Consider the following 13578-nt stretch of genomic DNA (forward strand, 5'->3'; position numbering starts at 1 on the left):
GCAAATCAGTTCCTTTTGTCTTTGGGAACTCATCTGCTGTGCATTAAAATGAAACTCTGGGCAAATAGTGATCCAGCAAGGGTCTTTCATCCCCACAAAAATCTGCAACAAATTAAATTCTAGCTCTATTAAGTCACAGCAACACTTTGGTGCTGGAGCTGTATGCCAGTTTATTCCTTGTACAGTTTTCAAATTGGAGTTTGTAACCAATGCTTGAATGCCTAAATTACAAAACATGATAATCTTATTTTAGATTGCTCAGTAGCTTATGCAGTATGTAGTATGCAATACACGGTTGATCTTTGAGAGAGAATATTAATCTGAAATGGTGTAATGATGCAATGCGGTGGCTTACTCATAACTGCTACCTTGGGTAAAGTTGGTCCTAAATTAGATTTTTTTTTTAATTTTTATCCCTTTTTTTTTATTTTTATCCCTTTGCATTTGTACATTTTTTTCTCCAGCAATCCAAAAACATATTGGCTTAATAAACAAGTAGAAAATGTATAATATGGCTGGCTTTCTTTTTTGTATATTGACCACGATATCAGATCTAGTAGGCCATGATTGATGTTTTTTTAACCACTTCTTGACCACAGCACTTTTTACAATTTGGCACTGCTTTGCTTTAACTGGTAATTGGGTACAGCATTGCATGACCGTGCAAACAAAATTTCCATCCTTTTTTTTCCCACAAATAGAGCTTTCTTTTGGTGCTATTTGATCACCTCTGCGTTTTTTATTTTTTGCACTTTACACAAAAAAGAGCAACAATTTTGAAAAAAAAAAATTATATTTTTTACTTTTTGCTATAATAAATATCCCCTAAAATGTTTTTTTAAAAAAAATTATTCATCAGTTTAGGCTAATATATTTTCTTCTACATATTTTTGGTAAAAAAAAATTGCAATAAGTGTATATTGATTGGTTTGCACAAAGTTATAGCGTCTACAAACTATGGGAAAGATTTATGGTATTTTTATTATTATTTTTTTACTACTCATGGCGGTGATCTGCGATTTTTAGCAGTATTGTGGCATTGCGGCAGACAGATCGGACACTTGACACATTTTTGGGACCATTGACAATTATACAGCAATCAGTGCTATAAAAATGCACTGATTTCTGTTTAAATGACACTCGTAGGGAAGTGGTTAACACTAGTGGGCGATCGAGGGATTAAATGTGTGTTCCCTCAGTGTGTTCTAACTGTATAGGGATAGGACTGAGCAGGAGAGGAGACATTTCGTTGTTTCTACTTACTAGGCACAAACGACATGACTTCTCTAACAGCACAGGGATTTGTATGTTTACACACACAAATCCCTGTGCTGGTGCACGTGCAACATGATCACGCGTGGTTGGCAGAAACCGGCTCTTAAAGGAACCCCGTATATATATGCCATTGTGCCGCAGTATATGTACACGAGCTGGTCGGGAATCGGTTAAACAATAAAAAGCCAACTCTACAAAAAATAAAGAACAGAAATGTATAAAACCAGCTATATTCAAGCTATGGCTTTCATACATTAGGTGGCAATATAACCACAAAGCCCAAATCCTCATGTAAAAGAACATGATTCTACTAGAGAAACAAAAGGTATATATAGGCTGCTACTTTCTGATGTCAGCAACACATGGCAGGGCAGCATGACACATGAAAAGGATTTAACAGCTCTGAAGATCAAAAATATATTCTTTATGAATGCCATTGAAGTCAGCGCTATTGACACATTCCTTAATCAGCACTACTTATATACTGTACTCTTCAAGGGACAAGTCTTTTGTGGCGATTAAAAAATGGGGGTCAACATAAGCCAAAATTTTGGTCTCTAAATAATAGTAAATACTCAAACTTGTAAAAAAAAGAAAAAAAAAGAAAGAAAAAGTAAGTATCATGGACTGAAACCTTACCATTTTGCGGTAGCTGTGAGCATTAAAGAGATGAAAGTACTTGTTGCACTTTTTCACATTGACTTCTTAGGTCTTTCCTCCTGGCAGTGGTGTTTTGGCAGAAAAAAAAAACTTGGAGCTTGTAGGCGCTTTGGCGTTAATTCATTTCATTGGCCAGCTATTCTGGCCACTGAAATTAATTAAAGCTCAAGTGCATGTTTAGATGCGTTTACAGGCTTCATGCTTGTTTTTCGCTGATACTTCTGGATGCGCTGGCAGTGGGTTCCTTTTTTTGCCTTTTCACGCCCGTGCCTCTAAACGCCTATGTGGACCCATAGGCTAAAATGCATCAGCATTTAGAGGCTAAAAAAAAACAAAACGCTGTGCATAAGGCCTTCCTTGTATTGACTGAGGACTAAACAGACCATCTCCTTTTAACCACTTGCCAACCGTCCCATAGCAGATTTAATGCTACAGTGCGGCCGTGCTGTGCAGGATCACGTATATATACAGTACGTGATCCTGCACCTCTGAGTATTGGACGTGAGTGGGCACCTCCGGCTTGCTCCCGCTGTGATTTTACACAGCGGGAGCTGATCAGCGGGTCCCGTCGACCCAATGTCCTCTGACTGATCGTTTGGTACACTGACAGATTTGCAGTCTGCCTATGTAAACAAGGCAGATTGCCGTTCTGTCAGTACAGAAGGCATGGATCCTGTGTTCCTGTGAAGCAGAAATACAGATTCATGCCTTCCACTAGTAAAAGCATCTCCTCCACTACAGTGAAACATTAGCTAAGCACACAGTTAACCCTTTGATCGTCCTTGATGTTAACCCTTTCCCAGCTAATGCCGTTAGTGCAGTGACAGTGTATATTTTTAGCACTGATCACTGTAATAATGTCACTGGTCCCCAAAAAGGTGTCAAAAGTCCATCAGACAATCCGACGGACAGTCCGTCCTACTTTTGAATGAACGGACTTGACCACACACGATGAACAGACAGTCCGTCGAAAGCTTGCGCGATGACGTGTACAGCACGTACGACGGGACTAGAAATACGACGTCCAATACACTGCAATGCAACCTTCGGCCGTGTAAATCCTTTCTGAGCATGCGCCATACTTAGTCCGTCCAACTTGCCTACTCACGAGCGGACTGTCCGCTGAAACCAAAGTTGGACGGACTGTATTACGGAAATTCCGAAAGACTTAGTCCGCTGAAAAAGTCCGCTGAAGCCCACACACGAGCGGACTGTCCGCTGAAATGTGTTTCAGCGGACTAAGTTGGACAGACAGTCCGCCCGTGTGTACGCGGCCTTAGGTGTCAGATTTGTCCACTGCAAAATCGCAGTTCTGCTTTAGGTCGCTGATTGCCACCATTACTAGTAAAAATAAATAAATAAAAGTATCCCATAAACGTGTGACGCTATAACTTTTTTGCAAACCAATCAATATACACTTATTGGGATTTTTTACTAAAAATATGTAGCAGAATACATTTGGCCTAAATTGATGAAGAAATTAGATTTTTTACATGTTTTTATTGGATATGTTTTAGCGCAGAAAGTAAAAAATATTGTTTTTTTTTTCTCAAAATTATTGGTGCTTTTTTATTTATAGAGCAAAAAATAAAAAACACAGGGGTAATCAATAACCACCAAAAGAAAACTCTATTTGTGGAAAAAAAGGACAACAATTTTATTTGGGTACAGTATCACACGACCACGCAATTGTCAAAGCAACGCAGTGCCATATCGCAAAAAATGGCCTGCTCGAGAAGGGGGGTAAATCTTCCAGAGGTCAAGTGGTTAATTTAGCACAGAGTTATATTTATATGGCTAAATCTTATACAGAGTCAAAAAGGTTGAAAAAGCTGTCAAGTCTGTTTAGTGCTGACTACACAATATAATGGTCGCCAATGGCATTGTTTTTTATCCTAATCTCACTTAAGAAAACACCTACACAGAACTAGATTTCAGAATAAAGCTACTTCATATAAAATATAACAAAACACTTTCCTTACAAGTGTTTTTATGCATGAGATAAAAGAACAAAGAATCTTGCAAAAAACATACAGGTACACAGAGATGAAAGGAAGAATAAACTCATACATAGCCAGCATGTCTATTATATACAAGTAATGTGTTATGGATTACAATAATTACAGGCAGCGTCTGCAGCCAAAGAGAGGGGCATGCTCATTATCTCTTATCCTGCCTGTTTATTTTGTCAGAAAAAAAAAAAAAAAACACAGACCACCAAATTGTAGAAAACCAGGGTCAGAATAGTAACCAGGGGGTCATTCATTAAGCACAGAAGTGGCGTGTTCATATTGTTACTGTTGGGAAAAAAAAATCCCACACACACCGGACTTCTTTAAATTCCTTCAAATTCTCAGAGGACCAAATGCACTAGGAATGTATATTTATAAACTCCCATGCACAAAGGTGTGCAGTGAAATAGAACATAACACGTAATTTTTTTGCAGCATACATCAATCAGCCCTAACTTTATGACCACTGACAGGTTAAGTGACTCACATAGATTATCTTGTTACAATTACATCTTAAAATTGGTTTTAAAGGCTCAAGGTTTTTTACCTTCATGCATTTAATACATGAAGGTAAAAAATATTCTGTGTGCCCCCCTAATAGTCACCTGAGCTCCCTCTTGATTCAGCAATGTGCACAAGAGCTTAGCTTCTCCCGGGTCTCTCATTCCTCATAGACTGAGACAGTAGAGGGAGCCATTGGTTCCCGGGGGGGCTGGGCCGAGTCAAGGCTGTGTGTCTGATGGATGCATAGAAGGGTGCTCAGGAGCAAGCAGTTTGCTACTGGGGGCTCTGGCTGAAAAGGAGGAGCCAGGAGTGCCGGTGTTATATCGATTTGTCCCCTCTGTGCCCGTGCATGCACAGAACAGAACGGCACTCCAGCTGATTTCCCAATCAGGTGGTGTGACGTCACCATAGCACAACACGCACATCATAGGAGGTATTTTTCAATGGGAGATACCATTTGACAACCACAATTGAATGCTAAGCAAACAGCGGGGGGACATCATATTTGTCATATTGTGCCTTGCTGTTATGCCACGGATTTACAGTATGCTCAAGGTCAGTTTTTGTCTGTGTTGCAGGATGGGTTTGGTGTGTTGAATGGCGGGTTTTGCCTCTGTCTAAGAGCGGGTTACAACACAGACAAAACCCGCCCTTCAACAAAGCCACGACCCACCCTGCAACAGCGAGGCTCAATATGACTACCGTGCCCATCCGCTCTTTGCATAGCTTTCAATTGTGCCCGTCAAAATAAGGCTCCTACGATGTGTGCATGCACTATGGTGACGTCACTGCAGCTGATCGGGAAATCAGCTGGAGTGCCGCTCTGTTCTGTGCATGCGTGGCACTTTTCGACCTAGGGCACAAATCTAAAGAACACTGACTCCAAAAAGAGGAGGATCGGGGCCGCTCTGTGCAAAACCACTGCACAAAGCAGGTAAGCATGGCATGTTTGTTATTGTTTTTCAAATGAGCCTTTAATGTCACTTCAAAGTTAATGGGATATGTTAGGCAGCAAATAAACATGTTGTCCTTAAAGTTTATATTTTGAAAAAAGAAAAAAATTGGCATTGCAGTTTGTTGTGTATGGGGCTGCATAGCTGCAGACCAGTCAAGATGCCCATGCTGACCCGAGTCCACAGCAAAGAGGACCTACAAGGAGCATGTGAGCATCAGAGCGGGACCACAGAGCGATGGAAGAAGGTGGCATGGTCTAATAAATTCTGTTCTTTTCTATCTAGTGCATGTTTGTGACTTACCTGGGGAAGAAATTACACCAGGATGCAGTATGGGAAGAAGGCAAGCCGGCAGAGGCAGTGTGAAGCTTTGGCCAATGCTCTGCTAGAAAATGTTGCCATTTATGTAGATAGTACTTGACATGTACCACTTACCTATACATTGCTGCTGACCAAGTATACCACTTAATTAATCCCTGATGGCAATCCCCCTTTAATGATAATGCGCCCTGCCACACTGCACAAATGGTTCAAGAATGGATTGAACAAGTACAATATAACTAGTATCAATATAACTAGTTCCACTTGGCCTCCAAATTCTCCAGATCTCAATCCAATCAAGCATCTGAGGAATGTGCTGGAAAACAATTCCAATCCATGGATGCCCGCAATTTACAGGACTTAAAGGATCTGCTACTGTCATCTTGGTGCCAGACATACCTTCAGTGGTCTAGTGGTGTCCATGTTTCGAAGGGTCAGGGCTGTTTTGGCAGTAACAGAGAACCTACTCAATATTAGGTAGGTGGTCATAAAGCTATGGCTGTACAGTGTATGCACCATATTGAACTTTTATAAAATAAAAAAAACAAAAAAAAAAACCTTGGTTTATCATTAGAAACAGTAATCACTATACAGATAAGGCTGTCAGCACTTGGCTAGTTTGGATTTCCTAATATTTCTTCACTTTGGGAAAACAGATCTTCAAAAGATTTGACTTTTATAGTAATGGTCAGGTCTGACAGAAATGGCATGAAGAAATACTAAATACAAAAAGAGAACATAGTTACTGTTGCATGATGCCCAAACACAAAGTCTCGAGGGGATTATTTACTAATCCTGCAGAGTGCAAAATCAGGTTCACTTGTGCATAGAAACCAACCAGCTTCCAAGTTTTATTGCCAAAGCCTAATTGAACAAGCTGAGGTTAGAAGCTGATTGGTTTCTATGCAGAAGTAAGACTGATTTTGCACTCTCCAGCTATAGTACTTGTCTAATAGGCATCTTAGATGCATTCTTTAAAACTGTCATAAAAATACACAAGCAGGGCATATGGGCAAATGATGCCTCTGCGCAACCACCATATTGTGCTATGGACAACATAAGTGAAATCTACGTTCAAATAGAAACTGCATCTCTTCAATCCATTTGATTACCTGTTAACTTTAAACATTTGTGGCTGCCTATACAGTACACTGAATATAGGAAAGACCTTACATTACCTTCCTCCCATGATAATAAACCTATGTGTGTTACCTGTTTACAACACAATTAAAATTCCCTACTGGTGAAATTAGGTGAATTAATAAATGGAACTAGGTTACTGTATGCCACACTAATCAACTTGCTGCTCCCAATGGTAAAGCAGTTTAGAGTAGTGCACGGCCTCCACTTTAAGTCTCATCTCCATGCCTCCAGTGACAAGAGCCATAAAGCATCACACTTTACCATGTCATACTTACATGCTCTGTGCCATGGTTTTACCCACAGGGGCTCCCGAGCCTCATCTTCTGGGCTCCTCCCATCTGCTGAGTGTCCCCATATGAAGATGCTTCCTATGGGGCACTCGTGCGTGCTTGACTTGAGCCAGACTGTTTGCATCTATTCAGACACATAACCCAGCTTGGCCCCACCAGGTTTTGACTGAAAGCAGCAGAAACTAATGGCCTTTTATCTTTACAACCACTTTAAAGTGATCCCAAAGTCTGTCTTTTTTTCTTTAAAAATGATAAACATGTTATACTTGCAGTGGTTTTGCACAGAGCAGTCCAGATCCTTCTCTTCTCGGTCCCTCTTCGGCACTCCTTGCTCTCCCTCCTGTTGAGTGCCCCCACATAAACCAGCCTGCTATGGGGGCTCTTGAGCCAAGCCACAGCTCTGTGTGTCCATTCAGACATGGAGCCGTGGTTCGGCCCCACCCCCTCTCTCTCCTGATTGGCTAACTGACTTATTGACAGCAGCAGGAGCCAATGGCGCAGATGTTGTGTTTTAGCCAATCAGGAGAGACAGTCCTAGACGGCCGAGGCAATTGTGCAAAATCACTGGAGGAAGATCAGGCTCAGGTATTAGAGGGGCTGCTACACACAGAAGGTTTTTTATCTTAATGCAGATAAATTACATTAGGATATACATTAGGATAAAAAAACCTTCTGACTTTACAGCCATTTTATAGCAGAGTTCCCCCCATATAAAAGTCAGCAGTTAGAAAAAGTGTAGCTGCTGACTTTTAAATAATCTGACACTCACCTGTCCCACGGTCCAGCGATGCAGGCGAACAAAGCCCTGCTCCTCTCCCCCTCCTCTCCTTGGCGCCAGCATTGTGACTGTGGGCGCCCGGCTGGGGCTTCACAGCCAGGCACGCACTGCACATGTGTGAGATGTGATTGACCGAGCAATCTTCTGGGACCTGTGACGTCTCCTAGAAGATTGCAAGGAGGGAGGGGGAGAGGTGAACTTCCTTCTGGCTCCGTGGAGCCCAAGGAGGAAGTGGGAGCTGGATGCCCCTACAAAGATGGTATCCGCTCCCCCCCTCCAAAAAAAATGACATGCCAAATTGGCATGTCAGAGGGTCACTTTCATTTAAAGCGGTAGTTCCATTTTTGGGTTGAACTCCACTCAAAGGAAGAATTCCAGGTTTAATTTGACTTTGGGCCAGGCTCAAATGACAAATCACAAACCTGGAATTCTACTTTAAGCATGTTTATAGGTACAGAAATCTGACTTGGTAACAAGTGTTCAATGTAGCATGGAATTATGTTTTAACCACTTGCTTACTGGGCACTTAAACCCCCCTCAGTCCCAGACCAATTTTCAGCTTTCAGCGCTGATGCACTTTGAATGACAATTGCGCGGGCATACAACACTGTACCCAAATGAAATTTTTATCATTTTTTTCCCACAAATAGAGCTTTCTTTTGGTGGTATTTAGTTACAGCTCGGAGTTTTATTTTTTGCTAAACAAACAAAAAAAGATGCAAAAAAAAAAAATCATGTTTTAATAGGTTGTTATAAAATTTTGCAAACGGGTCATTTTTCTCCTTCATTGAAGTGCGCTGATTAGGCGGCACTGATAGGCTGCACTGATGGGCTGCATTGGTGGGCACTGATAGGCTGCACTGGTGGGCACTGATAGGCTGCACTGGTGGGCACTGATAGGCATAGTTAAGGCGGCACTAATAGGCACAGATAAGGCGGCACCGATGGGCACAGATAAGGCAGCACTGATGGGCAAAGATGGGCACAGATAAGATGGAACGGATGGATGGCAAGGATGGGTGGCACGGATGGGTGGCACGGATGGGCACTGATAGGTACCACTGATAGATAGGACTGATGGGCACTGATAGGTGGCACTGATAGGTGGCTCTGATAGGTGGCACTGCTGGGCACTGATGGGCGGCACTGCTGGGCACTGATGGGCGGCACTGCTGGGCACTGATGGGCGGCACTGGGGTGCAGCACCTTTGAGGCAGATTGTGGGCACTGCTGGGTGGCACTGTGGGTGGCACTGTTGGGTGGCACTGTGGGCACTGCTGGGTGGCACTATGGGCACTGCTGGGTGGCACTGAAGGGGGGCACTTACTTTTATTAAGTGGGGCACTGCAGGGGGCAGGTGGGCACTGTCAGGGGGCAGGTGGTCGCTAGCAGGGCTGGCCGTGATCGGGACTGATGTCCCGATCACGGCCGCTGGTGATCGGCTTTTTTTTTTAATAGCCGATTACCGGCTCCGTTATATCACATGATCAGCTGTCATTGGCTGACAGCTGATCACGTGATAAGGGGTCGGGATCGACCCCTTGCACGGATCGGTGATCAGGCGAGTCTCATGGACTCGCCGATCACAGAGCGTGCCGCGCGCGCCCCTCAGGGGGCGCGCAGGGCACTCGTACACGGGACGACGTCAATAGACGTAGTCCCGGAAAAGGAGATCCGCGCTGTAGCCGTCAATTGACTATAGCGCGGATCTCAAGTGGTTAATGTTGTCTATAGAGCTGATAGAGCAGACAACTATCAGGTGCAATCATATCAGCACCCCTTCTACTATTCTGTCCTTTGAATATAAGTAGGCAATAGCAATTTGTGGGTATCCTTCCTTCTCCTATACAGATGACAGTTCTTGGATGCCTGTGACCTATTAGGCCAAGATAAAAGGTTGTGGGGAAAAAAACGAAAACATGGAAAAATATGAGTAGTCATATACTCACAGTATAAACACATATTGCCCTTATATTTAAGTGAGATAAACAAAAAAAAAAAAAGTAAAAAAATGATGGGGTTGATTCACTAAACCATTTATGGGGTTTACTTGAATGTAAGTGAAAATTCACTTTGCAAAGAATACTCAACCATGTGCAAGAAAAAATAGGCAATGCCTTTGTTCATTGTGTTCTGGATATACCTGCTTGGACGACTGAAGTCAGCGCAACTTCACCTTAATTCACTAAGATAAGTGAAAATTCAAGTTAACATGCCCTATTTCTTGAGTAAATCACCCCTTATACATTTAAATAAAAATTTTGTCTTAAAATGCTGATTTTTTTTTTATAACTCAAAGATGCAAGTCAAAATTCTAATCCTGTTATTTAATATTCACGGCAACGTAATAAAATGCACGCGCATACATTTCAGAGGGTCTTACCTCACTTGAGTCTTCCTGCTGATTAATAACAGACAACGCATCCTCTGCAGCTTGCCTCTTTGCTTCTGCTACCGTTCTTTCCATTTTTGCTCGTTCTGTAGTAATCATTTCATGGGCTTTTCTTTCTGCTTCAGACACTGCTTTCTGTAATTCTGTCATAGCCTGTCTTTTCACCTCGTTTACGGCTTCTTCTGTAAAATAAATAAAAGATATCTAAAATATGCACATATTGACTAAAATCCAGAAGGAAGAGTGGAAAAAAAGAAAGAACCTTATCTTGGCTATTCATGTGTATTTAAAGGTAATGGTGAAAGCTTGCCTACTTTATAAAGGTAATCTCACCCTTGAGGACAGTTTACAAGAATAAACTAAAAGAAAAAAAAAAAAAAAGCTAACAATGGACTGAATGTGAATTTATTTATATTCCTCTTTACAAAAATGATTAGGTCCAAATTATAATAGAGACTCAATACATATAAATTCATTATTTTTATTGCAACTATAGCCTATACACATCTATTAAATAAATCTATAGCTTTTATTTATATCTTTTCTTTATTATTATTAAGGCCTAAAAAGTGAGCAAAAATATATTTTTTATACAGTACATATGAAAAATCGCATATTATTATCCACCTGCAGCAAGTAGGTCCACAAGTTTAGTCTTGTTTTACTTACTACTATGCTGTGAACAGTCTATGTACCGTAATTTGATACTGACTATGAGGTCTGCTCATAACAATTGGTTAAATAATTGCTAGCCTTTTGTTATAAGAAAGTCTAGAATTAAAAAAATTTCATGGAAGCATTCTGTCTTGCATGTTTATTTTAATAACAAATATGAAAAATATTTCAATGAGCAGTTCATGAAAAATTACCCAAAACATTATAGATTCACTGTCTTTAAGAAATATTTTAATAAAATACAGGTTTGCAAATGTAATGTAAAAAAATGATTACTTTAATAAATGTGAGCATTGTTTATTAGATATTTCTTGACTTAATTTCTTACAAACACTCATCTTTCAGTATGGTAGCCCCAAGTGTTCACCTAAAATCTATACTCTTGGAAAATATTTAGATATCCTCCTTCAAACCTCCTTTTTTAAACCATGTCATTATGAACTACTAGGATTTAATGGTAAAACTAAACATAATTATACAAAATAATGAATTACAAAAGAGAGTTTACAGTTTTAATTTCAAAGCACCATTTTATGTTGGTGCTTTCCCTATTCTTGAAGACAAACCTGCATATGACTATGACATAAAGTGTTTACTTTGATTGAACTGATTAGATTGTGCTGGCCTGCTGGGTTGAGGTTTTTCCTATTTTATGCTGTTTTTTTTTCATTTTTAAATTGTGAAAGTTTTGGATTTATTGAGGTGGAATAATTTACATTTTATTTTTCCTACATTAATACATAAATGTCATAACATTCAATTCATCAATGCGATTATCAATAGTAAAATAATCCTGATATTTGGACTAGTTAGAATATTCCTCTACCGCTTAGGCCACTTAATGTTTCCTTATTTCTGCATAATTGTATTTAGAAATTTGTAAGTAGAAGCATTTTTCCATTAATTTACATTCATTGGAAAATATAACAATTTACAAATTATCCATTGTTCTTATTTTCTTTTTATCACTCACAAGTTCAATATAACAGGCAGAGACTCTTAATTCTAATAGATTTGCTGAATATGACAACATTTTGCAATTGCTGATACTAATTAAAACATGCCCAGGGTATTCCCTCTCTGTTTTATGCTACATATTACACACAGAGAGCAGCATCCTTTCTCGGCTGCCACCAAATTGAACCTTTTTATGCTTGATTTCTATTTTTTCTGTGATAATTATCCAAAATTCTTATTGCGCTATAGTAGCACAAAACACCATGCTAACACCAATATAATTAAGAATAACACTAGAAAAATATTTTGCTATGCCTATTTGTTTTTTTGTTTTTAGTTTTTTGGGGGGGGGGGTTGTTTTTTTTTTTTTTTTTGCAAAAAGTATTACTATATTTTCTCTAAATGTAAAGAAATGTCATTATCAGTGAAAAAAATCCCCCACTTGTTTCATTTTATCCAACTTTCATCTCTATTCAAACCAAAATGACAATGAATAATTGAAAATTTAATAAGAAGTAATTATTAACTTGGCAAACGTTGTGCCAATTAACACTCTATTAAAACTAATTATGACATGTTTCATTCAAGTGTTTTCACCTAATTGTTTCACTCACTTAAAAAGCACCTTAATTAAATGTTCTGTTTAATTAAGAACATAGATTTCTAATAGAATCGTATTACCAGATATTAAAAATTAAGAGCAAATGACTACGCTTCAGGAAGCATTCTGTAAGGAGACTCTGCTAACCACTCAAGAAATTAATTTTCCCACAAACCATTAGTGAAACTTTAGAACATTTCTTATTTTTCCACAATTTTTTTAAATATTAGGCACAAAGCAATTATAAGGGAAACAATTCTTAAATATTTATAGTCTCCAAAAATGAGACTCAAAAAATTGCTTTTTGTCCTTTTGGTACATCATGTCTGTGTTGAAATCTCATTTTTTTTTCTTTTGTCGCAGGGAGGGGGTATTGTGGAGGAGGTGATGGTACTTAATATCACAGATGTGAACAATACAGCCTGGGCCTAATTTACTTTGAATATTCAAGGTGAATTAAAATTCTATCTAAGTGGCAATACAGGACAATAATTTTTGCTTACGATCAAAGCTACAGCTTGACTAATTGTATATGCTAATCAGGCAATTTATATTTAAATTATGCATTCCTATTCTGGTCCCACAGGCACGCACAGATCTGCTAGGAGAATTGATAGGATGTTCATAAGGTGCTTGCATATTTATTATTAAATGCAAACAAACCATGTTTACTCAAAAAAGAAATATACATAGAATATTGCACGGGTGATGGGTTATTATTGAGACTTTCTCCCAGAATCTGTAATAAATACAGTTTTAGAAAAAAAAGAATAGCTTGTTAAATTTAAGAACATTTTTAAATTTTCTTAAATTAAAAAAAAAAAAATCACATGTCTAATTTACTAGAAGACACAGAATATGTTATATAAACGTTTTTTATCAAGTTTCTTTTTAAACTAACAGTTAATTTTGCGATGCGAAGAGGGTGTTAAATGTACAATAAAAATATATGTGAGATTATAAATGTAAGTATTGCTAATGCACCTTTTCATTATTAAATAACCTTTACATCCAGTA

At 39.2% G+C, this 13578-nt stretch overlaps 1 protein-coding gene across 7 annotated transcripts in view; it reads right to left on the reverse strand.

The window, feature by feature from the left end:
* Window positions 1–13578, reverse strand: part of RUNX1T1 (RUNX1 partner transcriptional co-repressor 1) — a 208730-nt gene that overhangs the window by 10182 nt on the left and 184970 nt on the right. For 6 of the 7 annotated variants that reach the window (XM_077493015.1, XM_077493019.1, XM_077493021.1 and 3 more), the window contains one exon: window positions 10320–10510. In XM_077493015.1, coding sequence (XP_077349141.1) covers window positions 10320–10510 — 191 coding nt within the window. The remainder of the gene's footprint in view (window positions 1–10319; window positions 10511–13578) is intronic. The other variant, XM_077493016.1, reaches the window with a different exon arrangement.

This window comes from Lithobates pipiens, unplaced genomic scaffold, assembly GCF_037356315.1.
Source record: "Lithobates pipiens isolate NorthernLeopardFrog02 unplaced genomic scaffold, aLitPip1_a1.2 Scaffold_19, whole genome shotgun sequence".
Classification (NCBI taxonomy): Eukaryota; Metazoa; Chordata; class Amphibia; order Anura; family Ranidae; genus Lithobates; species Lithobates pipiens.